The sequence below is a fragment of the Balaenoptera borealis genome (assembly GCF_965194805.1).
Source record: "Balaenoptera borealis genome assembly, chromosome: 8".
Lineage (NCBI taxonomy): Eukaryota > Metazoa > Chordata > Mammalia > Artiodactyla > Balaenopteridae > Balaenoptera > Balaenoptera borealis.
In genome coordinates, this window is record NC_138865.1 from 23,003,318 (window position 1) to 23,030,979 (window position 27,662).

General features: G+C 43.8%; 2 protein-coding genes across 2 annotated transcripts in view; one reads left to right on the forward strand and one right to left on the reverse strand.

Moving 5' to 3' along the window:
* Positions 1 to 27,662, forward strand: part of LOC309633727 (uncharacterized protein) — a 1,009,062-nt gene that overhangs the window by 781,481 nt on the left and 199,919 nt on the right. Inside the window, exons 15-16 of the mRNA XM_082402982.1 lie at positions 3,988 to 4,051; positions 7,741 to 7,814. Coding sequence (XP_082259108.1) covers positions 3,988 to 4,051; positions 7,741 to 7,814 — 138 coding nt within the window. The remainder of the gene's footprint in view (positions 1 to 3,987; positions 4,052 to 7,740; positions 7,815 to 27,662) is intronic.
* Positions 12,582 to 20,852, reverse strand: LOC309633774 (spermatogenesis-associated protein 31A3-like; the record flags this gene model as incomplete). Its single annotated transcript, XM_082403033.1, has 3 exons — positions 17,679 to 20,852; positions 13,970 to 17,402; positions 12,582 to 12,725 (listed from the first exon to the last, which is right to left on the reverse strand). The coding sequence occupies exons 2-3, from the start codon at positions 16,802 to 16,804 to the stop codon at positions 12,582 to 12,584; spliced, it is 2,979 nt and encodes a 992-aa protein (XP_082259159.1). The 5' UTR covers positions 16,805 to 17,402; positions 17,679 to 20,852.

The window sequence follows — 27,662 nt, forward strand, 5'->3', positions numbered from 1 at the left end:
CTGCCTTGTATCTTTTTGTTGGAGAGAGTAGATAGATTCTGGTGCAAAGTGGAAGGTTTGGTCTCTGAACGGGGCATGGACAGTGAATCCACTGTGTCAGGAGGGAAGGCAGGGTGCATGGACACAATGGCCTGTAGGTGGGCAGATGTGGGGAAAATAGGGAAGTTGCCTTCCGATTGCTTCTGTCTTCTCAGGCCTATGGAAATGTCACATACAAATTGGCACTTGCCATCTACCTCTACAAAAATTAAATTATGAGCCACTGCATCTGCTGACCTTCATCACCCCCTGAAAGGAATTCAGGGTGGAGATCAGAAATGAGGCACTCTGTGCTCTGGAAAAAACTGGCAGAACAGGTCCTTAGACAGTTAGATATTTTCAGGAGATGATTTTATGAGCCCAATTCTTGCATCTCCTCATATTTAGAAAAGCACTAAAAAATTCTTCATGGTGATGTCTGCTCCTCATGACTAGCAGTAACCTTCACGAAACTAGCAGGACCTTCTGCAAAAAATATCTGCTTGATTGCATGTACTCCTCCTTCACCAAAATCACATATATACTGACCTTCCCCACTTCCTCTTTGGAGCACTTTCTCAGAGCTATTCGATATGCTGTCTCCCAGGCTATAGTCCTCATTTTGCCCCAGATAAAACTTAACTCACAACTCTCACGCTGTGCAATTGTTTTTAGTCAGCAGAAGCAAGTCATCAGCTGAGGGTGGTCACTGAGGAGGAGACTTGGGAAGTTTTCAGAAAGAGAAGATGTGAAGTATGAAATAATTTAGGAGCATGAGAGAGTGAACAGACAAAGGAATATGTTAGAATTGTTGGGCAACAATGAGGGCCCTTGTGAAGTTATTGGTCGTGAGTTAAAGTGAGACCAAAACTTAGACATCTTAGAGGAGGTCTGGTCCGGGTCAAATCCTGGTTGTTCCTGTTAGTTAGATTCATCACCTGGACCAGGTCCATTCATTGATGCCTGAGCCCCGTGGAGGAGAGGACAAAGAGTTAGACGTGAAAACAAAAAAACTGTCAACAAAAGCTCTGAAATTTTGATACGTCTTTAAATTTTGTAAACCAAAGCAAAAAAGAAGACCATGTCATCTCTCCTGCCCCTCATCAAGGGGCACCTCAAGGAATCTCCTGCTTTGCCACTGGTGGAATTTTCGGCCACACCAGGTGAGGATGGTAGTGCCTTTGAGGAACTTTATGGAACCTGATGAATGTGGAAGAGCTGGAGGACATCGCAGGTCCCAGGAAGATGTAGAGGATTAATGTGTAAATATCACATGGTAACTAACTAGAATGTTTCATCATCAACTACAACTACTCTGGGAAAGCCCAGAAGGGCTTAAATGCACTTAACTCATTACAGGCTTATAGTAGGAAGATTTCTAAACCTGGTTTTCCAAGATTCCTGTTCTCTGATTCTTCATTCAAACACTAATCTGGATACTGCTGTGAAGAGAATTTGCAGTTGTAGTTAAAACTGAATGGATTGATCTTAATACATAGAGTTTATCCAGGTGGACTGGACCCAATCAGGTAAGCACTTTGCGTACAGAGTTTGCTCCATCTGGCAGCAGAAGAGAAGGTCAGAGAGATTTGATGTACAAGGTGACTTGATAGATCATTGCTGGCTTGAAGGCAGAGGAAAACACATGAAAAGGAATGTGGGTGGTCTTAAGATGCTGAGAAAGGACTCTGGGTGACAGCCAGAAAATAAGGGACCTAACACTTCCAACAGCAAGGAACCGTACTCTAACAACCTAAATGAGCCTAGAGGCAGATGTCTTCCTAGAGCCTCCAGACAAGGAATCTGCCTTGCTAACACCTTCCTCTCAGCCTTATGATACTCTGACCATTGAATCCAGCCTGCTGTAAACTATACGTTAATAAATGGGTGTTATTTGAAGCCACTTAGCTTGTGGTAATCTGTTATGCATCAACAGGAAACTAATACATAGTCCTTTACATTTCGTTTGCTCAGGAGCCAGATGAGTTTCAGAACTGGGTCATTTGTGCCTATGCAGGTGGCACTCAGCCAAGTAAACTGCGGCCATGTGCTATCAAGTTCTCTCTCAAATTCACCAATATACCTGGGAGTTGTGCTGGTCTCCATAGCGGTTCAGTTAACGAGGTCTTTTTCTCAAACTTGGTGGGTTGATTTTGAGCATGATTCAATTGCAAAATTATTGTTTAACATAACTCTATCCATAAATTGTTATTTGTTTATTAACGGAGAGATATTAAAACTTTTTTACAAAGAATAAAAATCTTCACTTTCAGTTTTATGTTTCATTTTTTTTTCACTTTACTAATTTCGTTCTGAGAGAGGAAGCCTAGTCTTTTTAACAAACGATGCTGGAGAAAACGGATGTCCACAGGCTAAAAAAACTCAACCCAAACTTCACCCCTTTCACACTAATTAACTCAAAAATGGATCACAAAATTAAATATAAAATATAATACTATAAAACTTTTAGAAAAAATCCTGGGAGAAAACCTCTGGGATCTAGGGCTAGGCAAGGAGTTCTTTTTTAAGTACATTTTAATGAAATTTTATTTTCACTTGTAGATTGATGTGTACCTTCACTTATTCTGAGAGAAAATAAAATGTATTCAATTTGCCCTTCCAGGTTTGTAGACAAATCACATGAATTGATCATATTATAAACCCATAGTTGGTCAACAGTAGAACCATGCAGTGTTTTCCTGAGGAGAAACCTTTCTTTATGTTCATGAAATTTTTGGAGGATTAGGGCTGTAACTAGAGGGTCGGGGTAAGCTGGGGATTCTGCCAGTGGAGGTGAGAGCAGGGAGGGAATTCACCAAACCCAAGGACAGGCAAACCTGTCAGAAACTGCTGGAGAGAGAGGACAGTTACTTGGGATTCAAATCTGCTGATCAACCTTGGTGTGCTATGTTTTGTGGAACAATAAAAATAGTATTTTCCAGCAAAAACTGGAATAGGTAATGCAAATTTAAGGATGCTAAAACGCACACATATGTATGTGCATATATACATACACAAAACATATATATGTATACATGTATATATCTGTATATATACGTCTGTGTATTTTTTCCAGCTTTATTGAAGTATGATTGACAAATAAAAATTGTCTATTTTTAGGTTGTACAATATAATGTTTTGATCTACATACACATTGTGAAAATGATTCCACAATCATTTCACAAAGTGAAATCAGGAAATCATACCATAATCAAGCTAATTTACATATTCATTATTTCCCATAGTTATCTTTTGTGTGCGTGTGTGCCTGTGTGTCTGTGTGTGTGGTGAGAACACTTGAGATCTATTCTTCTAGAAAACTTCAAGTATACAGTACATTATTATTAACTATAGTCACCATGCTGTACATGAAATTTCTAGAACTACTCATAACTGAAAGTTTGTACTCTCCATATTTGTAATTTAAATTGTTAGGCAATAAATATGCAGGCATATTTTCCTATCCTCTCTCTTACACATCTTTCAAATAATGTTTTGAAACATTTTCAGTTTTTTCAGTAATTCAAATATAATTTTCAAACAGTCAAAAAAGCACACGGAGTTGTTTTTCACTACCCTATTTTACATATATTTGTTAGTAAATAAATGGTTCTCCAGACTGTTCAGCATATTAAATGTTAAAGTAAACAAGGGATAGTTGCTCCTTATTTTTAGAACAGTAGATTTACAATATATGTAGCTGTTACAAGTCACATATTTAAATTATTTTAAACATCTTCTTTGGTAATAGTTTTTTTTTTTATGACTTTGTGTCAAAATAGAAACAATACCTCGAAGTAAATTTGCTTTTTAATCCATATTCTGTGAACACCTAAATTTTACAATGAAAAATTTCAAAAGCTACAAGGATATCCATATTTGAAATATAAAATAAATGATAAATTCAATAATTGGGAATTTTCTTTGCCCTATTAAACATCAATTTTTAATGCTGTTTTATTCTTACAGATTCTTCTCAAAATATATTGGCTACTTGAGAGATGTCATTACACTCCTGTGATTTATACAGAAGGTAAGTTAGAAAACTTTAATTCTTGTGTCCATTAATTAACAAACTTTTAATAAACACTTTTCATCAGGGACTAGAGTAAGTACTGGCAATGTGGTCAGACATGCTTCACTCCTCTCTCTTGCCTGCAAGGAGCTTTCAGTGTAGTGAGGTGGATGGACCTAGAGTCTATCATACAGAGTGAAGTAAGTCAGAAAGAGAAAAACAAATACCGTATGCTAACACGTATATATGGAATCTAAGAAAAAAAAAAAAAAAGGTCATGAAGAACCTAGGGGCAGGACGGAAATAAAGACACAGACCTACTAGAGAATGGACTTGAGGATATGGGGAGGGGGAAGGGTAAGCTGTGACAAAGTGAGAGAGTGGCATGGACATATATACAATACCAAATGTAAAATAGATAGCTAGTGGGAAGCAGCCACATAGCACAGGGAGATCAGCTCGGTGCTTTGTGACCACATAGAGGGGTGGGATAGGGAGGGTGGGAGGGAGGGAGACACAAGAGGGAAGAGATATGGGAACATATGTATATGTATAACTAATACACTTTGTTATAAAGCAGAAACTAACACACCATTGTAAAGCAATTATACTCCAATAAAGATGTTAAAAAAAAAAAAAGATATGCAGTGGTTGTCACAGGGAAGAAGTGCAAAGTGGTCTAGGCAACACAGCACAGGGGACCAGTCCTCATTGGGGCAGTAGAGAAGGCTTTCTGGAGTAAGCAGTGTTTAGTGAAAGGGCTGAAGAATGGGGGTGTTCTCCACGGGGTGCCAGAGTTAGCTGGTTAGGATGAGATCATTCCAACGTCTATGTTCTCCAGCCAAAACAACCAGGAACACACCTGGGAACCAATTTAGTCTAGAACAAGTTGGATTTATTACTCATGGCAGTGAGGGAAGACACACACCATGGGGAATCCTGGGGTGTCTCAGTAAGAGGGTGTTAGAAAAGAGCTACTACAAGATTTGGGCTTTAGTTGGGTGACTTGGGAGAGGGTCTAAAAGTGATGGGCCACTTTAAATTGGATGCTGAAAGCCAAGGCAATTCTATAATTCATCTCAATAAATTTTAGCTACAAGAGGGAAGACTATAGTCAAAATAAAGCCATTACTGGAAACAAAGTAGATGTCACTCATTTTAACCAAGAGAATGGAGTGTTTGGTATTTTGGGGGGATGGCACAGTGACTTCTTTTTCTGTACTTAGAAAACAGTTGTGAATTGCCTTCACTTTATCTCACTTCATCATTATCTCAGAGTAATCTTGCTTGGCATTGGTATTCTGTGATACCTTTTGGTATTTATGTCCAGGCTTACCTCTGGATATCATCAGGGCTGTTGTTGTTTTTGCTTTTTTTTTTTTTCTCTCACAAGACAAATGAAGCATGGGGGAAGCATTTAGCTTCAATTGGAAGGCATCATTCTAGAATTTTAGAAATCAATGGAAAAGTACAGGTCTTCTAGCCAAACCCATACATCTGTTTGTATGAAGGACAAACAGATTAACAGAGTAAGTGCATTGGTAGCTTGAATTTATTTTCTAAGATTTGCTTAGCTCCCCTACTCCCATATTTTATACTTGTTATATTTTGATATAGTAAAAATTCATAAATGTGAAACCCACCAGTAAGATTTCAGTTCATCCATCTTCCCTTAAATACTTTCTCAGCCTGGGCACGTTGATTCCCTTTGCTTAGGATTTAAATCTCTTATCAGTACACCTCCCCAACTCTATTCAGTAGGAAACTGGTGAAATGATATCAGAGTGGGATGACATAAAACAAAGAAGACATCCACACGCACAAATAAACTGTATATAAAGTCTGCTCATAATTTGAATACAAAGTGTTTTAATAAAAAAGAATTTAACCACTGCTAAATTATCCATATACTGAGTAAAAGCAAAAATGTTACCCTAATAAAAAGAGTGTAGACATGATAGCCCATGAAGCCATGTGGGATGAAGTTAAAAATAGAGTATGTCTCCAGAGATTATCAGGCAACACTTTTTTCAAGTTTGTAATGTATAGTATTTTTTTTACCATTCCTTTTTGTATTGATAAATCAATCATGTCATATCATATCATATATTTTGTATTATATGTCATATCATATCATATCAATCAGTATTTTTTACCATTCCTTTGTGTATTGATACATTAATCATGTCATGTCATATTATATATCATTTATTATATATCATATCATGAAATGTTTCATTTGATGGTCATCTATCTGAGGGCAAGTTGCAAGATTTTCACACTTTCACTGAGTCCTTCACTGGCATCCAGCTTGACCTTGACAAGTATATCTGACCTTCCCGCTGTGTTAGAGATCAGAGTGTGTGAAATATTGACAACTACTGAAGATTACTGGGTAATGTAGGCAGTGTGCAGTGGATCAACCAGTATAGACTCTTAAGTCCATTTTCTACGTCTAGTAATGTGTTCAAGTGATTGGTTTTGGCATCAAAACTGAAATACTTCTCTTTCTCAACTTGCTGTTCACACATTATCTTCCAATGGCAAGTGCTGACAACTACAGATGCTGCTTTCACTAAAACTTCATTATTGACTAAACTCCCCTCATCTTAGCTTAAAACCCCTGAATTGGGAGAAAGTGTATCCGATCTGCCTGTGCTTAAGCTGGATCACAGCAGTTGCTTGGCCTAATAGCTGAGACCCTTTCTCAATATGCCAGCTTGTGAGTGTGATCAGTGGTTGTGCACCCTAGGTATATTGATCTGATGTTTAATTTTGTCTAATATTTTTACTCTCCTGCTTACTAGTCAAGTCACTATATCCATAAATTTGACTTCATGAGTCCATTTTTCTTTTCTTTCTTCAGAACTGTTTACCTGATCCAAAACACCTTCCAGTGGATTTTCTATATGTAAAACCTGTTTTTTAAATTAGTAAATAAAACTACTGCCTTCAGAATTTTGCCTCGAAAGCAACAGGACGCTTTCAACAATCTAATGTAAATGCAAACCACTGCATTCTTAACTAAAAGCCATTCTCCTGGGTATGGTGTGTGCTGCTGTTCACCAATCTCTGCTAGATGCTGCCTGAGGTCCCCCTTGCTTCTACACCCTCACACATTCCCCCTGCAGCTCTGATGCTGCTGGAAGGTCCGGAAGTTCCTGCACTGTATTCTAACTGGATCTGTGCTCTTACTACAGACTTGGGGTCCCTACCAATCCACAGCTGCATGGTGTTTGCAGGCAAGTGGGGGGAGAATGGTTCACTTACCTGTGTTATCTGCCCTCTGCCTACAAGGTGAAACTCAGGGCTGACGGGGTCCCTCTGAGTTTCAGAGTTTGGTGAAACAGATATTCTAGAGTTTATTCATGGTTCTCCTTCTCCCTGGACAGGCCACACACATGTGCTTTGCCTGACAGAGGCCAGAGCCCATGGCTGTTTTGGATTCTGGTTTGATTCCTTAGAAAAGGCCAGGAATCTGGTTCATGTCAGTGTTCTCCAACATTTCTATCCTTCTCCTACTCAGTAAAAAGTTTTCTGAGCATGAAGATCCAGTGTGTATATTTATGCATTTGCAAATTAAATGCATGTTCTATGGTTCCGTAATTTATATGCAAGACAAAGATTATACAGATATAGGAATTTTAAAAGAATGAGATGAGGAGGAATGCAAATGGAAGTTCTAACATTTTCTTCCTGCCTCCTAGCATACTGTCTTGTCCACTCTGACTGGCGGGCTTCCCCATCAAGAAGTCTCTTAGTGAAACTCCATGCTGCTCAGGTGAGGGGGTGTGTGGGGACATGGGGGCAAAGCAGGGATGGTATTTCCAGGAACTGGATTTTGTGTACGTTTGCCTTCAACTCTCAAAATCTGCATGGATGACCTTGAATTGCAGGTGGATTCAAGATTCAGAGAGTTAATGTTTTTCATGATGGAGTTCTATCCAGAGAAGTGGATGTGGATCACACTACATTGCATTGTTTTTCCTGGAAGTTTCTTTCTCTTGTTATTCTTTTCCTTTTAAGCCATGTTATGATGAAAAATAACGGACTGTTATCAAAGAAGGGTAGTATACTCTTAAATACTTTAAGTGGCAAAATGAATTTTTTTTTTTTTTTTTTTTTTTTTTTTGCTAAAACAGTAATACGTGCCATAACCTCGTGGTGGTGGAAATAATTTACACTAGGTTTATCATCTGGATGATCTATGAAAAGGATTCTTTCACACAGGTTATATGATGTAGCAGAGGAAGCATTTGGTCTGAGTCAGTTGTGGAAAGCGAATATCTGTATGGTTTGGGGAATCCCTCTCTGTCTCAGGGTCCCCATTTGTTCATTAGGTGACCAGACTACAGAAGAGGCCACAGTCATTTTTTGGTAATGACTTTCCTTCATCATCCTCCTTCTCCTGTTCCCTCCCCACTCCTGCTCTCCTCCTTCTCCTCTTCTTCTTCCTCACCTAATCTCCTTCATCTAAAGTCCGCAGTGAGTCCCCAGACAGACAATGAAGGAGGGCTATAGGGTGTAGGGTGGTGAAAGGCAGGGTCATCTAGGAGTAAATAGAGGGAAGGAGCAGCACCCATCACTTTGGCCAAGTTGTAGTTCCTCCTTCAATTATGGACAAATCTTTTAGGTGGTATCCTGGCCGTGGCCAGCAGACCCTAGACCTGCCTGTCCTTCTTGATCTACTCTTTGCAAATCCTTTCATCAGATAGCTTTGGGGGAGTCCTTCCAGTTTTAATAGACTAAAATGTATGTACTTATTTGTGGGGCAAATATATCTCAGCTGCCTACCTGAAGTCCCCCCCTTTTTTCTTCTACTGGGAAAGTTCAAGGAAATGTAATGGTTTTTCCAGAAACTGTTTGTGCCGGTTGTTCTGTTTACCCTCATGTTCCATTCCATGACGGATGAGAATGGTCATAGAGCCTAATTTATAAACCGCATATCCTATGCATCACTTATGTAAAAATATTCTAGCCCACAAATCTTAAAAAAAGAATGTTAATGCATCCCATCCAGAGGACCAGCTAAAGCACACTCACACACACAAATGCTTAGACCAAAGAGCTGTGTCACTCAAATTTCTTGTTATCAGGATGAGATGAGGCAACTGTGTTTTCCTCTGAAACATGCCAGTATTTCCTAAATCCTCATATATTTTGTTGGGAATTACATTATTTTATAATACCTCTTACTAGAATTTAGTTTTATCTCAAACACATGGTTTAGAAATATTAGCTTAAACTTCCAAGAAGAGAGTGTCATTTTCATGAATGTGAGATGTTGTAGTTGTGGGTATCTATAGGAAAACGACGAGCTAGTCTAGTTAGTAAATACTATTGATTGGCTATTAGAGGACATCTGTGGCTACTTTCCAAAGTTCTGTGATTCAGTAACATAAGAAAATGTCACAAAGGGAGCACATTTCAAAAAATTAATAGCTATGATTTTGTAAAACATTTTACAGCCTGAATATTTGTTTTTCTTAATTAAAGAGAATACACAGGGCCCTCACATCAGCTCACTCCTCTCTTTTGAGAGAAAGGACCATGACACTGTTACCCCACAGAGTGACCTGAGAGACTTAACCAGACATAATACTTGACATCTGTACATTATCCAGTTTTTACCATGTAAAGGGCAACAGAATTTATGACCAATGAGAAATATGTAGTCTCAACTGAGTGCAAAATTTGGAAAGTATTAGGCAGACAGTGAGACCTCTATTATTATTATAATAGAAATGCTGATTAAAGATATACTTTCTTTAACAGATGTTAAAATGCCAATTCCCAAGCGATATGAGGTAATATATATTTCAAGCACCAATTAAGTGACATATTTTCTAAGATTTCAAAATTCTTTTAAGCAATGTATCCTTTTTGTAGCCCTATAATAAATAAATAAAATATAAATTTCCTGAGTCTTGGAAAATGCACGTTTCTTATAATTATATAAACTATGAATTCTTCTAAATGGTTCAGAAGTTTAAGTTATCACAGGTGAACATTAGGATTTTTTCACGTTCTAGAGACATGCATCCCATACAACCATCTTGACTGTACTACTGTATTTTAAAAGGAGTAAAATAAACAATATCATTTAATATTAGGCAGTTAAGTACAAATATGCCAGATAATGTAATAGAGATATTGCCAAACATCTGTCACATTTGTGAATAAGCTTCGTGTGTCTGATAAGGTGGCTCACTTCATTGAAAAATAAAGCAAACCTCACAAACCTGGCACAAGCTATTCTGTGCGAAATCCCACGCCATTTGCACAGCTAGGAAGTAGGGGTTAGATGCCTCTTTGCTGGTTCATTTCACCATGGATCCCACTTGCTGTAGGCCTCTCTACATCATGTTTCCAAAGGAGAGAAGTCACTTTGAGTGCAGGAACTTGTCCCCAGCAAAACAAAGCATGTGACCCCCTGATGCCATTTGACTGAACGATATTTAAAATTGGACAAAGATTTTTCCCTCATTAGATGCTGGCAGAGTTTTGCTTCTTTTCAAAGTCTGTCATTCTTTCAACTGTGAGTCAGAGCTCAAGCTAACTAAAACCTGTGAAGGAAACGATTTTGCGGGTTTTCATGGGGAATCTGTAATTCTTTTTCAGCAGTAATTAAAAACTACACAAGAATTTTCTCTGGGGGCACTGGTACCGATCTCCTGCACCTTCAGTTTGCTACATGGCTTGGGATCCACTCAGAGCCGGCTGGTGGCTCAGGCTCATTTGAGTGGGTGTCAGGCCGCTGTTTGAAGGGTCTCCGTGGTCTCGCCGGGGCGCTGGGCGCCTGTGTGTGGACTGCATGGAACTGCGTGCAGTTCCCTTGAGATTTCTCAGCGAGGGCTCCGCGGAAGGCTCCTGTGTGAGGGTTCCGCGGAAGGCTCCTCTGAGAGGGCTCCGCGGAAGGCTCCTGTGAGAGGGCTCCGCGGCAGGCTCCTGTGAGAGGGCTCCGCGGAAGGCTCCTGTGAGAGGGCTCTGTGTATAAGGCTCCTGTGAGAGGGCTCTGTGAAGTCTATGTATTATCTCTGAGAGGTCCCCGTGTGGTATCAGTGTGGGTCCCCGTGTGGGGTGAGTGTGGGTCCCCGTGTGGTATCAGTGTGGGTCCCCGTGTGGGGTGAGTGTGGGTCCCCGTGTGGTATCAGTGTGGGTCCCCGTGTGGGGTGAGTGTGGGTCCCCGTGTGGGGTGAGTGTGGGTCCCCGTGTGGTATCAGTGTGGGTCCCCGTGTGGTATCAGTGTGGGTCCCCGTGTGGGGTCAGTGTGGGTCCCCCTGTGGGGACTCTTAGTGGGGGGCCCTCCATTGCTGGCCTTTCTGCACCTCACAGAAGGAGAAGGGCAAAGGGACTTGCAGCTTCTTGTTTCTTGCTGTTCTGTCAGTGTCCCTCTGTGTCACTTCTCCCGACAGGTGCCTTGGGCGTCCGGCACCCTCAAACCCAGCACTCACCTCTTGGTGCCCCTGAGAGGACCCGGCAGCAGTCAGGCTCAGGGGCCCCGCTCTGTGCCAGCCTCTCCTGAGCTCTGGAAGTTGTTCTGTGCTCTGGGTCCCAGCCCCTCCCAGGGCCCCTGGCTGTGCCCCCAGTGCTGTGTCTGCCCCGGAGGAGGAGGGGGCCCAGAGGTGAGACCTGGCTCCAGGGAGAAACCACAGCACAAGCAGGCCTGTGGCCGCTCCCCCTCAGCAGGTCCTGGTCCCGCATGTTGGGGTCCTGACAGGCGTAGGGCAGGGCCATTCAAGCTGTCACCTGGATCAGGGGACCCTCCTGGAGCAGGACTCTGCAGCACGGGAGTGACTGTGACACAGAGCCCCAGATTGCTCTGTAGAATTGCTCCTGTCTCCCTGGTTTCCCGTGTGGACGGGCCGGGGAGGAGAGCTGACGGCACCCTCGTTCTCCGCAGGTCACTTCCCGCCCGCCGGGTGACACATCCTGTCTGCTGGCCTCTTCCCCCTCCAGGCTCTGGGGTGAGCAAGGCTGACAGCAGGTGAGACTTGCTATGACCCCAGCACAGTCCCTGAGCCTGTTAAGTCCCACTTGTCCCCTGGGGGCCTCCTTGGGCCACGCGTGTAGGTAAAGGTCACAGACCGCGAGTCTGTCGTGAGCTCCCAGTCCTGTGAAAGTTGATTAAATACATTGTGGGGAAGTGAACCTTCCCTGCTTGGGGGCTCCACGGCCTCTGGGAGCCTGGCCCTCTGTGGAGGAGCTCCAGGGGCCTTCCCTCTGTCTGGGCTCCGGGAGCTGGAGTAGGGGGAGAGTCTGGGCTGGGGCCACCATAAGCCACTGGCCCCTGACTTCTTTTCTCTGGGCCTGTACACGGTGGTGGGACGCCAGGGGCTCCTTGGTCACTGCGCCATTTATGGGCGCCTCTGCCACTTGCCTCCTTCCCCTGCATCCCACCCTAGGGGCACATGACAGACAGTGAGGTGACTGCACACACAGTCACACCCCTGCTCGTTCCCCAGGGGGCGGTGAGCACTGTGAGTAGGGCTGTCCTCTCCTCCGGGGCAGGGGTGGACGGCCCTCGGCGGCCTCCATGCTCATCACCTCACACCCTCAGACCTGGGAGTGCGCGGTCCTCCTCCTCACCGCTGCTCCAGGGTGTGAGAAGGACAGAGGACGGGTGACGCTCCCGGCCCACCTCAATCCCAGCTCCGTCGGGGAGAGAAGGAGCTTCCAGGGCAGGCATCATCTATCCCCACCAAGACATGGGGGCAAGGTTTCTGCCACGTCTGGACTCTGGGCTAGCACTGCCCCCAAACTCCTCTCCTTATTCTGACATGTGAACTTGTCTCTGACACTTTCTGGAGCCTGAGGGGAATTTCAGCCTCTGCAGACCCCTCCCCTACAGTCCCACAAGTTCAAGGTAGAGAGAGAGCAGGAGAGGACTGAGCTGGTTCCTGAGAAGGGGGAGGTCTTTAGGTTTAGTTCACCTTGACACGTCCTGAATGCTGTTGCTTGTTTCTGTAATGCTGCTATTATGGAAACTTAAATGCAGTGAGGGAATTGAGGGGAGGATGGGTATTCCACGCTGGGATCAACCTCCCTCCATGGCCCCATCCCATCTGGAAGCCAAAGCAGGCACCTGGGAAGAGTGGACCCTGATCCCTTCCTTCCCCCCAGCAGGGCACAGACAGAGGCCACCACCTCTCATGAGAAGAAACATTTATTTTGGGAAACAAAAATTGTGGTAGGAAGAAGCCATTAACACATAGACAATGTGTTAACGTGAGAAGAAACAGGTTTTCTTTGCATGAACTGCGCTTTTCCTTGCACTGCTTTCCTACCAGGAGAGGCATGAGAAGCACGCTCTGTTTGACCAGAGGGAACACATTTTTGAGGACATGTTGGATGATGGCGCAGGTGGCCTGAGTCACCTGCCACCCTTGGTCTATGCTGGCAGGGTCTGACTGGGGACTCCAGTTCCCTGGGTGGGAAGGCCAACTTGTCGCCCCTGCCTCTGGTATGCCTGCTGTTGTTAAGGTAGCTGTGGTCCTTGCAGGTGGCTTGGTGACTGTAGGCTGTATCTTTCAACACTCTTCTCTGTTCTGAAGAGGAGAGAACCCTGTGGTAGTGGGAATGCCCCTCTGCTGGGGCCTGGAGCTGTTCTGGGTGCTGATTTAACTCTGAGGCACAGAGTCCTTGGTGAAGCCCCAGTTTGTCTACTAGGACCTGTCCAACAGCTGTTCCAATCGCCGGAGGATCAATAGCCCTGCTCTCTACAACAGATTTGCCTTTGATTGGTTCCTGGTGGTGAGCAGTGGCTGATACAGGCTTGCCTTTTTGAAGGGATTCTTCTGTTCCTTTGCCTTTTTTATTGTGGCTAAGATACTGCAGAAAGTGCCTTGTCCATTTGTGGCTTTCTGGTGAAAGCTCTCTCTTCTCTGGCGAGAGCTGGGGGTATTTGCTCCCAAGGGACTCTCCTCTTTCCCTGACCTGAGAAGCGTGGCTCATCCCACTTGCTTGAGAAGCCTTTAGTCCTGAAGACCTTTCTTCATACTCTCCCGGTTTGGGCCTCCAATCGTCCTCCCTCTCATCAGCTGGGGCAAACATCTTGCTCTGGCTGTTCATTTCTTCATCCTCTTCTGGTTTGAGCCTCTCACAGACCTCCCCATCATCACTTGAGGCAAACTGGCCCTTACACGGGTCCCTAACCTTTGCTTTCCTGGGTTCCTGTTGTCCCTGGTTGCTTCTCGTTTCTTCGTGTTCTCCTGGTTGCAGTCTCCTAACGCTCCTGCACTCCTCAGCTGGGGCAGGTGTCTCGCTCTGGCTTCTTGTTTCTTCATGCTGTCCTGGTTGGGGCTTCGTGAAACCCCTCCACTCCTCAGCTGATGCGAGCACCTCCCTCTGGCCCTTCATTTCTTCATGCTCTTTCGGTTGGGGCCCCTTAAAGTCCCTCCGCTCCTCAGTTGGGGCAGACATCTTGCTCTGGCTGTTCATTTCTTCATCCTCTTCTAGTTCGAGCCTCTCACAGACCACCCCCTCATCAGCTGAGGCAAACTGGCCCTTACACAGGTCCCTAATTTTTGGTTTCCTGGGTTCCTCTTGTCCCTGGCTGCTCCTCATTTCTTCATGCTTTCCAGGTTGGAGCCTCTTAAAGCCCCTCCACTCCTCAGTTGGGACAGACATCTCACTCTGGCTCTTAAATGAGTCCTTAAGTTTTGGTTTTCTGAATTTCTGCTGCCCCTGGCTGCTCTGTTCACTCACGTTGAGGTCATATGGCACCACCTGGAAAGCTGGCGCGTCCTCACTAGCATGTTCCCTCTGGGAACTGGAAAGAGACCTATGAGAAGCCAAGATGTCTGCAGGAAGGAGCACATCAGTGTGAGAGTCTTGAAGGAGCTCACCAGTGGCACGGCCTTGAGCCACCTGTGTTTTAAGGCATGGCTCCTTTGGATGTTGGGCAACTGACTTTGTTGGTAGTGACAGGGTTTTCCTAGCGGCTGGAAACCCCAAGACAGTCCCATTCTCCCAGCTTCTGCCCATGAGGTTGACTGTGGGCACCTGATAAGGCAGTCTGCCCTCCTGTCCAGTCAGAGGGGCCTCTGAGGGCCCATACCTGTCACCAGGTGAAGTCTTTCCCAGGGCCCTCTGGATTTCTGTATGCTCAGGTGAGGGAACAGGGAGGGGACTCACCAGGGTGGGAACTGTTGCTTTTGTTATCACTTTCATTCCCTGATGGGGCTGAGGTTTTCCCAAGAACTTATTAGCAAAGTTGGCTTTTGAGTGTGCCCCAGATTGCCAGGTGGCAGAGGGGGAAACGGTGGGCCTTGGAGAGGACAAGGGTTGAGCCCCACATGGCTTGAGATTTATGGGCTCAAAGGCCTGTTCGGGTAGGCCCCACCTGTGCCTTACCCGCCACCTTATAATATGTGCTTCCAGCATCTGCCGAATGCTTGGACTGAGGAAGGAAAGCACACGGGAGGAGTTTACACAGGGTTTCCAAGACTTCAAGGGTGCTAGATTTCTGATTTCCTCGTGAGGGTGGGGCTTAGAAAAAACACAGTTGGCAGCAAGCCAGGATTGACGCACAATCACAGGGATCAAACCTTGATTAATCTGCATCAACTTTGTGCTCAAATGGGCTTTCAAGATTTTTTCTAGATGTTTCTTCTCTGGGCTACTGGGTAAACAGTTTCCAGAGTCACTCATCAAGGGCCTCATCAGGTATCTTTCTGACTCCTTTTCAGAGTTTCTTTGCAGAAACTTCCCTGGGAGCCTGGCCCTGGAGGAAGCTTTTGAGATCCTCCTCAGACATGGCCTTAGACCCTTGCCGAAATCCTTCCCTGGTTGAAATTGCATTTGACCCTTCCTATGGGATCTCCTAGGGCGCCTGGACCTTATCTTCTGTGGGTCCAGTCTCCTTTTGCCTGTAAAAGCAGAGGGCTGCCAGGGTCCCTGCTTGCCCTGTGCCTGATAAGTCCTTAAAAATTGGCGCTGAGAGGAACTCAATTCCAGAGACAGAGACAGGTGGATACTGAGGCACAGGCCCCTCTTGGTTTGATCTTTGATGAGCCTCTTTTGAAGATGTTGCTTCTGGAGATCAGGGCCAATTAAGTCCTCATGATGAATAGAAACTGACCTTTCGGCCTGAGAGCGCCCCCTCTCTTGGGGAAGGTTGAGACTGAGTTGGCTAAAGCCTTTCTGAGATCTTTTGACCACAGAGGATGAAGGCTTCCCACTTTTCAGTTGCTTCTGCAACAAGGGGCATTTCAGACATTGAGTTTCAGTTGGGATAAAATATGGTGTCTTGTTCTGAAATGTAGGACAATCTAGTCCACAGGTACTCATCTGGGGTGGAGAATAAGGTGGTCTGAATGGGAGAGAAGATGGGAGGTAGGGCTGGGCCTGGATCTGAGCCAGAGGTGGGGACTGGCACGGAGGCAAGTTTTGAGTGAAAGGCTGGGGTGGGACCCCCGGGCAGGGCAAGACTGCGACCTGGGAAGGACCTAAAGGTATTCTAAGTTGAATTGAAACTGGAAAGCCATTAGAAACTCCACTGAATAAAACAAAGGGTGCCTGCTGTTGAGTAGAGCTCCTAGTAGCCACCAGGGACTCGCTGTGCAGAGAGGGGTGACCCCAGTAGAGCTGGGTGTATGTCAGTTCCAAGTGGTCCCTCAAGACCTCGGAGTGTAAGAGCTGCCGAGGACCGGGTAGCTGCTCTGTTTTGTCTTTCCTGTTCCAGAAAGATTGAGGGGTTGTGTTGTCCTGCTCAGCACCCAGTGATTTCCACGCATTCCCTAAAGTGTTCAGGTGGTAGTCTGAGCTCATTTGTTCCGAGAATGACCCATCCTTTTCTTTCCCCTTATGAATCTTTAGTTCTACTTTCTTGGTGATTAGAATCTCCAGCAGCTTCTGGACTTCAGGGTTGACAAGTGAGGGGCTACCAGTCTCTACCTGCTTGTCTGTGGGCTCTTCCTGGAACGGGGCCCCTGGTGGCTGGTGGGACAGGTGTTCTTGCCGGGACTCACTCTGTGATGAGGTGGGGAAGAACAAGGCCTTGGTAGTCTTCCACCAGAAGGACAGGAACAAAATGGGATAGCATACGAGGCCAAGACTCAAGATGGCTGCGATGGTAGATGCCAAAAAAGAGTTACCTGGAGGTGAGCTCTTTGCAACAGTGCCAAGGGTGATTTTCTTCAAGTTGGATTGGTCCTGAGGTTCTTTTGACAGGGTGGAGGCCACAGGTAAAGAGCCCTGGGTCAGAGGAGCCAGGGCAGCTGATGGGCACGTGGCAGGAACAGCCTCTTCTGCAGGTTCCCTGCAGGGCTGGTGGGCTCCAACAGACGCTGCTCTGCACACCTCACCAGGGGGGTCTTGATAGGAGAGCTGATGAGAGCTGCCCTTGTCAGGGAGCCTCCCCACGTGGCTTCAGGAGACATGAGGCACAAGCTGCAGCCAGGAGCCCCCAGGGCCAGGAGGGCTGGGCAGGCCAGGCAGGGGTGGGCACCTGTGGCCCACGGCCCTCCACGGCCCCCATGCTGACTTCACAGTGCTTCTGCTGTCCCTCACCCCAGGGCTTTGGCCATACCCCACCCTCAGCGCTCCCCCTCCCAGCTCAGCCCCAGGCTGCCTGCAGCCCAGGTGTCACACCATAGGCTTTGGGTGGAAGAAGAACCCAGGAGAGAAGGGGAAGATTCTTTACCTTTGTAGAAGTGAAGTCAGGGCCCGAACCTCTTCCAGGCAATCTCTGAAAACTGGAAAACAGCAGACTGGGTCATGGTGGTGAAGGCAAGGGCTTAGGGGGTCTTACAGGAGGCTGAGTGCTGTGTCCCTTTAAGGGGACACCATTGGGAGATTGGAGCCCAAGCACCAGCGTCCAGGGCCACAAGATCCCTGACAGTGATGGCGAAGCTCATGAAAGGGTTTATCATTTACAAAGTACTTCCATATCCATTACCCCTTGCTGCGCTCACATCCTCCCTGTGGGGGACAATGGGCAGGGGTCACATCACAGAGGAATCTGAGCAAAGTTAAACAACTTGTCCACGGTCGGACCTGGAGGTCCCTCCTCCCAATCCAGGCAATCTATTGGTCCACTGTAGCCCACACACCCCTGCTGGGCCACACCCTTTTCCGGGCCCCTTACTGCTTCATTGTGCGCATGGAATCTGGGAAGTATCTGGGTTCTGCTCTCCTTCCCAGGAAGCTCCCTGAGGGTTCTGCTTCTTGAGGCACAGGCCCTGCCACTGGCCTCCTCGGAGCCTGTGGAGTGGGCCCTCAGGGCTGGGAGAGATGGGGCCTAACCCTCGGGGCACACAGGGCTGAATGGCACAACTTACCTTTCGAAGCTCTGTTTTTCATCTTAACCTTGCGTTTCCCCCTCCACTCCGTCTGACGCTGAGAGACAGAAAAAACGAGGACCTGGGACCCAATTCTCACTCTCCCCTCTCTAGACAAGCATCAGACACTCAGTGTCCATACATAATATGACTTTTTACATTTAACTAACAGAGCTCTGTGGTTTTTCTTTCCTTTCACTCATTTTTAAAGAGGATAAAAATATTTTCTGTTTTCCTTCTCTGAAGAACATAAAGAAGGATTTTCAATGTGAGATTCACCCTGGATTTCTTTTGTCACTGTTCCTCTGCTCAAGAAACACACACATTCTCTGAACTACGGGTTCATCTGAGCTCCAACAGGTGGGTCTCTGCTTCCCGAGGCCAGGGCCACTCCAACCCCCGCTCTGAGGCTCTCAGGGCCTCAGCACTGCCAGCAGATCAGCCCTCATCCGAGACACATGTTCACAGCTGGTGATCCATTGCTCATGGGCCTGTCCTCTGGCTGAGATTGAACTCAGTATCCAGTCCTCGACCTCTGGTCACTGTGTGTGAGACTTGCCCTGGAGCCCTCTACCACACCTGGACAACTGGTCTGAGATCTTTGGATACAAATCCTAGTGTTCACTCTATCCCCTGCCCAGGCTGGCTTGCCCTTAGAGGGATGACGTCCTATTCTTAGGAGTAGATGTCCTATTCTTTCCCATTTCAGGAGTCTCTGAAGTTGATTCAGAAAAGTGGAAATAATAATAGAAAAGAAGGGAGAAGCATGTGCTTGTGGGTCTGGCCCAAGGGTTCCTTACCTTCGTGATGTTTCCATGTTTCCTAGGAGGTGGTGAAGATAGATTATTCTGGAGGTAGGAGAGTAACAGGAAATAGAGCCCCAGTCCACACAGAAAGCCAAGGATGGTGGCACTCGCCCAGGAAGTGCGACTGGAGTACAGCCAAGTATCAAAAGTGCTTTTCAGAGAAAAGAGAGGATTCTCCATCATCTGAATCACATTGCTGGCTTCAGGCAACTGAGCACAGGATGTGTACTTGGGGACTGAAGTCCTAGGCCTACATCATAGAGCTGTGGTCTGGTCACAAAGGGCTCCTGAGGGTGGGGGAGGGAGTAATAGAGGAGGAGGCTGGACCACGGCCCCTCCCCACCATCCGCCCCACAGCTCTATCCCTCCACCCTCATGGGTCTTCTAGACCTTAGTCAATTTTCTATTCATTCCACCTGGAAATCACATTTTTCCTGGTTCCTCAGATCTCTTGGGGATCTCGGCTTGAACCCACCATTTTCATAGCCTTTGAAACTCTGAAATTCTCCCAGGATTTTGGCTGTTTCCCAACGATTTTAACTCTCACAATCTCCTTTGTTCACAATTCCATCGTTTTTTCATCTCGCATATTTACATTTAAGTTGTATCAATACTTTCTCAGCAAATTTCAGTTATACGATACAGTATTATCAACTCTGGTCACCATGTTGTACATTAGATCCTAAGACTTTCCTCTCATTCAAAGTTTGTACCCTGTTGCCACCCTCTCCTTATTTCCCCCAACCCTAGCCCTTGGCAAACACTCCTCTGTTTCTATGAGTTTGACTTTTTTCTGTGTAGATTCTGTATATAATTGATAATAGGCAGTATTTGCCTTTCTCTGTCTGGCTTTCACTTAGCATGATGTCCTCTAGATTCATCCACATTGTTGCAAATATGAACACCACTTTTCCCATATAATAAGTTTTTTACTTTCATCAACCCAGAAATAGAACTTTTTTTATACTTATTTAATTTTGAATATTTAATTTGTTATAGTTTCCATCCACCTTTGCCGACTTCACTCAGAATAATTAACACAAAAATTCAAACTAATGATGATTATTTCAAATTTACAAAACCAAGTATAACAAAAAGATAAGTAATTTAACCTCTAAATGATATGTTTTGGGTTAGTAACATTTTATACTTCTGAAGTTAGAAAAGCTTCACAAAAACTGTACACACACACACACACACACACACACACGCACACACATATTTTGACAGACCACTGCAGTATATTCAAATCCAAAAATTAAGCATGTCCTCATTTTCTCTAAATCTTTTGTATATTGTCTTGACCACATTTCTTCTCACTCTGCCCAAAATAGACAGTCTCCATTCTCCAGAGTTTAGAAACATGTGTGGAACACCCAGAAGTCAGAAATGGGTTAGGTGAGCTTAGGTTCTCATCTTTAGAGTAGACACTGGGAGTGGAGGACCAAGGCCTGGGTTAAAGTCATCTACAGTAGCCTTTTCTGATATCCCTAGTGTGTTCTACACATATTCTCTTTTTCAGAATACACCTTGCCTTCCCCCTCCTACCCTACCCTCTCCGGACCCTGGAGCTTCGAGTCTTGCCTGTACCTTATAGAGAGGGCACTTTGAGTCTTATAGGAAATCCCCTATGACATCATTGGACATCCCTTTTGGCAGGTGGAATTGGGTATTCACTTAGGGATTGTACTTTTTAATCACTAGCTGGTTAATTTTTCTTAATATGTGAAATATTTACTTGGCTATACTGTCATGAATGTACATGTTCAAGAACATGTCTCTAGCATCTACTGTTGCTTTTATTACAGTCTCTTCACCCTTTATGATATTGTCACTGGGGCATGACAGTCCTCAGTGTGAACAACTAGGGCACCTGAGGAGCATGGAGGTCCCTAATTTAGACAAGTAGAATCAGTGGAGATCATGGTGGGTCCTGATTTCTGCTTCATTTGCAGGGGGACTTATGACTGAAATGTGAGTCTCATCTTGACCTAGAAAATCAGGCTTGGGCATGCAAGGAATCACCTTCCAATATGATTCTGTGAGATAATGGAAAATATATATTGGTCTCTGCCACCAGTGCCTGGCACAGAGCTCCTGAAGCTCTTGTGATTTCCTGGGTGATAGGAGTGTCTTTTTTTTTAATTAATTTTTATTGGGTTATAGTTGATTTGCAATGTTGTATTAGCTTCTGCTGTACAGTAAGGTGAATCAGTTATACATAGACATATACACACTCGTTTTTAGATTCTTTTCCCATATAGGTCATTACAGAGTATCGAGTAGAGTTCCCTGTGCTATACAGTAGGTCGTTATTAGTTATCTATTTTATATAAAAGTGTCTTTTTGTGATAGGGATGGGGCAGGCACGTGGCTATGAGCGAGCAACCATCAGCAGTCCCACTCAGCCACTGGTTGGCTTTGCAGTGGGCCCCTCCCCCTCCCCTTCCTCTGTTTAAAAGGAGCCTGAATTCAGACTGGAGGAAGATGGTTCTTTGAGACACTAGTCTACCATCTTCTCAATCTGCTGGCTTTCTGAACAAAGTCATTATTCCTTACCCCAACACCTCGTCTCCTGATGTACTGGCCTGTCGTGCAGCGAGCAGAGTGAGCTTGGGCTTGGTTTCATTTTGCTCTCGTGAGGTGACTCTGGGTGGGCTCCTGGATGGCTCCTGGGTGAGGGCTGATCACCAGAAAGACCAAGCCATGATGCAGGCTTGACATTTTTAGCCCCACCCCACTAGTCTCTTGAGAAGGGAGAAGGGCTAAAAAGGGAGTTAATGACTGATCACATGCCTACATGAGGAAGTTTCCGTAAAAATCCCTAAAGCACAGGATTTGGAGAGTTTCCAGGTGGGTGAATACATCCACATTCTGGGAGGGTGACACACCCCAACACTGCGGGGACAGAAGCCCCTGAGTTTGCGACCTTCTCAGATATCATCCTATGTATCTCTTCATCTGAATGTTCATCTATATCTTTTCTCATATCCTTCGATAAACTGGTAAATATATGTATTTCCCTGAATTCTGTGAGCCACTTTGGCCAATTAATGGAACCCGAGGAGGGGGTCTTGGGCATCATTTCCTGAGTACAAATTATTGATTCTCTGAACCCTTTTGTACACATGAGTGCTTAGATATTCACCTTTGTAGGTATTAGACAGTTACACATACAAACACTTACAGATTATGGAAAGATGATTTTTTACTTGATAAAAAGATAATCTTGGTTATACCAAAAGAGGTCTTGTGTAAGTTGTTCTTATTACCCTAAGCTAGTATATTTATTTCCAATTTATGCATATTTTGATCACAGAATAATTTGTTGCATAGTTAACTCTCTTAGTAGTCACCAAAATCATGTTTAATGTCTTCCTCCAGAGATAAGACAACTTTATACTTAACAAGTCAAACAAAGGTCTCTTTCTGGAGCTGGGACTGAAATTCAAGTCTGCTACTTTATTGCCTCTTATCATCAAATGATGTAGGAACAAATTAAGAAAAATATAGAAGAATGTCAAGTAAGATAGTGGATATACTGTGAGTTATTTTATTTACTTTGTATTTAAAAACACATAACACTTGTGAAGTGTCAGGTATGGTTCCATTTAAAATACTGACCATTTAATAGTTTAATAGTTTATGTGTGACATAAATAATGTATATCTGTGGGACCTAACACAAAAAAAGAGCCTCACAAGCATGTCTGAAAATAGAATTGCCCTTAGCACTGTCAGACCATAACTGTGCAGTTTGTCAAGGTGTTCTTACTATCAAATTCCCAGTGTATCACTTTTCACTGAAACTTCTGATGATATGCATTTCAACCCTACTTTGCTGTTTTGATCAAGGTTTTCCTTCTTTCTACACTTTTACAACAGTACTGTAACATCGTAAGCATGATTCAAAGTGTAGTTCTTTAAAAACTTCCTTTAAGAGAATTTTAGAGAATCCTGCAAAGTACATTTCTCCACATGTATCATCCTACTTCTGTCAAACCACTTAGCATTTGCTTGATAGCGGAATCATCTACGGATATGTCTGACTTTTCTCCTAGATAGCAAATTTCTGGAGAGCAGGGACAGTTTTGGGCAGATTCAAGCAACATGGAGAAACCCTGAGATTCTGTGGGCCCAGGCGTCCCTCTTCCATGCAAGGCCTAGGTAGGGTTTGAGCCAGGTGACTTGCCCAAGATCATATGTCTAGTTTGTGGCAGAAATAGGCCTATCACACAGTCCCTTGACTCTTAGTCCTGTATTTTTATACCACACAGCTCAAGCCAACTGTGACCTGATTGTCCTTGTATAATGAAGATGGCCTTCCAATAAGCCAATAAGTAGATATTGGGCACTAAAATATGCCTAACATAGCAGCATGGGACTAAGGAGGAAATAAAAGAAAACTAATAAGAACCATCATGTATTTGTTATTATGCCACCAAATAGAATTTTTTAGCCTTCATCCTTATAGTAAAGTACCAGTTTGGGGAAATAGCCCACTACCTTTGCTCATTTATGCACCGCAGATGATATGAATTGTCATTGGATCTGAAGACAATGTATGTGTTGACTTTAGTATCACAGATCTTATCTTCACTGTGCTATATTTTGCTTATGATTTGTTTATGAATTATGCATCTATGTTTATGAGGGAGATTGTGGTTCTTCCTGAAATGAAAGGTTCCTGGTCTTATTAACAGCTATGCCACGACCTCCACCATAGTCTTCCGGTTTGCCTGTTTCTTTGGTCTCAGCATTCTCTGCTATGACACACAATGCTAATGTCTGGATTGCGACGCGTGTAAATTCCAGCAAGGTGGAAGGAATGAAAGAGGATGAGAGAAATCTAGCACTGCCAGAAATTAAGAAGTGAAAAATCTTGGGGAAATGGGAATGGACACAAAAACCATTAAAGAGAGTTTATTTCATGAAGACAAGGTTGTTTTCACATTCAAAAAAATCAATCATTATTACACATCATATTTGTAGGATAAAGGAGGAAAGTCCAATGATCACCTTAGTAGATGCAGAAAAAGAATTTGGTGTAACCCAGTATGTTAAATGACTTATTTTTCTATTGCATCATATTCTTGACAATCCTAATGTTGTTTCTTGTATTTAACAAACTCTAAAACCTAATCCTGCTCAGTACTTTTCTAGGCTTACATGTATATTTCTTATGAAGCCTTTAGGGCATGTGTTTAGAATGTAAATCAATAAGAAAACTCTTCCAGAAAACCTAATCCAACTAGAATAGTGTGTATAGTCGAGAGGAACCCTCGTGTTAAATAAAGGCCCCTCCCCTAAAAAATTAATCAGTATTACATTGGATTATTTCCCTGACCTATGTGATGATTTTTATCTCTGTAATAAAAGAAGCCATAAGTATAGGAAGTGCCTGCTGCTCAGTTATTAAGGTGAATTTCAGAAAGATTCCCTTTCTCTCCTATTGAATCATTACTTATTTCAGCAGAAGCTGAAGATACAATAGGAAGGCCATTAATATGCAGTACACTTTTTGCTTCCCTTTCCAATTTTAGTGTTTCTGGAGTCATCATTTAATGTTGTGATAATATTCAGTTGAGAAACTTAAGTTTTCTGTTTTTTGACAAATAATTTGAGCCCTCAACAATCAAAAGTTTTTTTTTTTTTATTAATTCAAGTGGTCTGCGGATTATCCAGTTCATTTGGATAATACCCGCCATAGGTATGGATCTCTTTCTAATTAATGTTGTCTGGAGAGAAAGGCGAAAACAGCTTTTTACAATTTAAATGTCACTGGTCTCCTGTCAGAATACGTTTTTATTGTGTTTTATCATACAAGATGGTACATTTCCCTACTACTTCCTCAGCATCTGTCAGGTATATTAGGAAATGGGTTTTTTCCTCAGGTAATTGCTCAAATCTATAAGATGGTTTTAGGTCTACTCTCTCTGACCTGTTTTGACCTTTAAACCTCTTCGAGTCCTAAATGCACGTTGCATTTCTTTCTAAGATCCTGGGAGGTGTGGCCATTTGAAAAGCCTTCACTTTTTATCGCCATTGATATTTACTGTTATACCTCTCTGCGAGGGCTGCTTGATGGGGGTGTTACATGCACATTCCCCCTGCTTGTTTTCTGTGCTTTATGGGAGTAATGTGAGCTTTCTGTTTTAGATAATTTACTATGTTCTCCACTGTGGACAAAGCAGGGAGTGAGCATATTGCTGTAAGGCAAAAAAGCATGATTGATAAGGTGGGTGTAAAACAAGCCAAGAGTCGTGGTCCTCATGTGTGTAATAGGTTCCATCAAGTGAGGGACAAATGGAAGTGATGCAAAGAGAGAGAATGGAAATGAAACTAAGAAATAATCTCTCCATTTTTATTTTCTTCAATGTCACCAGCCTGGATGAAAAGACTTCAAAGCACATAGAACCAATGAGTCAAAAATTATATTGTAATTATACATCCATTATTTTCATGTGAGTTCTTAGATCATGTTTTACCAGGTGTTTTTCTGAAACATTTTTCTGAATAAATGGAAAGGTGTTCCTGATAGGCAGGAAAGGCAGGTATCAACATTTTACAATTGACTTCAGAGATGTAGAGAGCTGGAAAGAGTGTTGTTGGAAATTAATGACTTTTTTCAAACCCTTCCTAAAACTGAGGTTGCAGGACAAGCAACCAACAGGAACTCTAGAGAGTGACAGGCACCTGCAGGGAGAAACAGCAACTTGACATTCATTTACTTAAAACAGACACAGACTGAATGAATTATAAGCCCAGAGATTAAACTAGAGAATTTTAACAAATTGAGCAACAAAACAAACAACCAAATACCAGATTATAAACCAAAGAATAAAATAAATGTCCATGAGTCCATACTTATATAAATAAATCATTGACCAGAAAAATAAATTACAGAAAAATTACAAATAATATATAAAGATATTTAGATATTCCTGCCTCCAAGAAGTGGAGTTTTATTTTGATCATGTATTGGGTTTAGTGTTGGGTTTCTAGCTAACAGAGATTTGAGAGAGAAAAAGAATAACTTTACAGTGAATAAACCTGGCAGGTACCACCTAAGTCTAGTGGTCCTGATAACATCCTCAATTACAAGTCATCTTGAAATCATGTACCCTCTGATATGATGCATAAGAAAAGCATTCACCTCTGTACTATGCTTCCCCCAAACCCATAACCCAAGTCTAATCATGAGAAAATATCAGAAAAAAGCAAAATGAGAGATATTCAAACTTGAAAAAGTCATGAAAATCAAGAAAAGACTGAGAAGCTCTCACAGATTGAGGATGACTAGGCAGATAGGTAACTAAATGCAACATGTTATTCTTATTTGGATCTGGAACAGACAAAGGACGTTAATGGAAAAGCTTGGTGAAAGTAGAATGAAGTCTGCATTTTACTTAATAGTGTAGTACCAATGTTAATTTCTTAGTATTAACAACTGTACTATGGTTATATAAGATGTTAACATTAAGAGAAGCAGTTTCCAGAAGTCATCACTCCTATCCTTACGATAAGGAAAATCTGGAAAAACTGGAAATCAGCAAGTTTTCATAGACTCATCAAAGAACTAAAGTTGCAAGGCTAATTGTCACCCCGAAAGTTGGAGAGCCAGGCACATCCAGAGAGATATAGGAGCCAAGATCTGCTTACTTGCAGCAGGAGCCATAGACGAGCAGGATGACTTAAAAGGTAATTTTGACAAACTGCTGGAAGCCAAGGATGACTAGTTGAGAGGGAGAAAATCCTGGGAGCCAGACTCTTGGGGTGCATTACCTTCAGGAACCCCTGCAGGCTCTCATGGTGAGGATGGAGAGAGGTGCCCGAGGTGGCTCTGGAGGGGGTGGGGACGAAGGGGTGGCAATGGAGCTTTCTATGTAGCAGAATCTTACTCTCCAGAGAAAGGACTTGGCCAGAGTGCAATTCTGAAATCTTATCCCAGCTAGAGGAAATAAATTCTCCCCCAATTCAGCCTTCTACATCCTTCCTTTCTCATGTGATGCGGTGTGTTGGGGGAACATGTCAGCAGGGGATAGGGCTTCAAGGAAATGCTGCAGCCAAGGGAAGGCGTAGGTGCAGGGGAAAGAGCCATATCCTTGGGGAGAGTCAGAAACAGTTGTGAAGGCCACACCCTCAAACAGAGTCCCACTAGAGACTGGGATTTACTGCAAGATTATAGAATGTTTTCCCTCCCGCACAGTTCACCATCACACCCGCAGGCCTCCAGGATAGTTAAGAGTAGATCACAGCCAAGAGAACTGCAAGACACAGACTCAAGCTGAGCAACAGTACTTAGGGAAACCCCAAAATCAAGATGAGAGACAAGGGGCTTCCCTGGTGGTCCAGTGGTTAAGACTCTGTGCTCCCAATTCAGGGGGCCCAGGTCTGATCCCTGGTCAGGGAACCAGATCCTGAATGCCGCAACTAAAACCCGGCTCGGCCAAATAAATAAGTATTAAAAAAAAAAAAAAAAAAAAAAGAGGAGAGACAAAAACAAGGACATTAGAGGAATTTGAAGCCTTTGGCACCTATG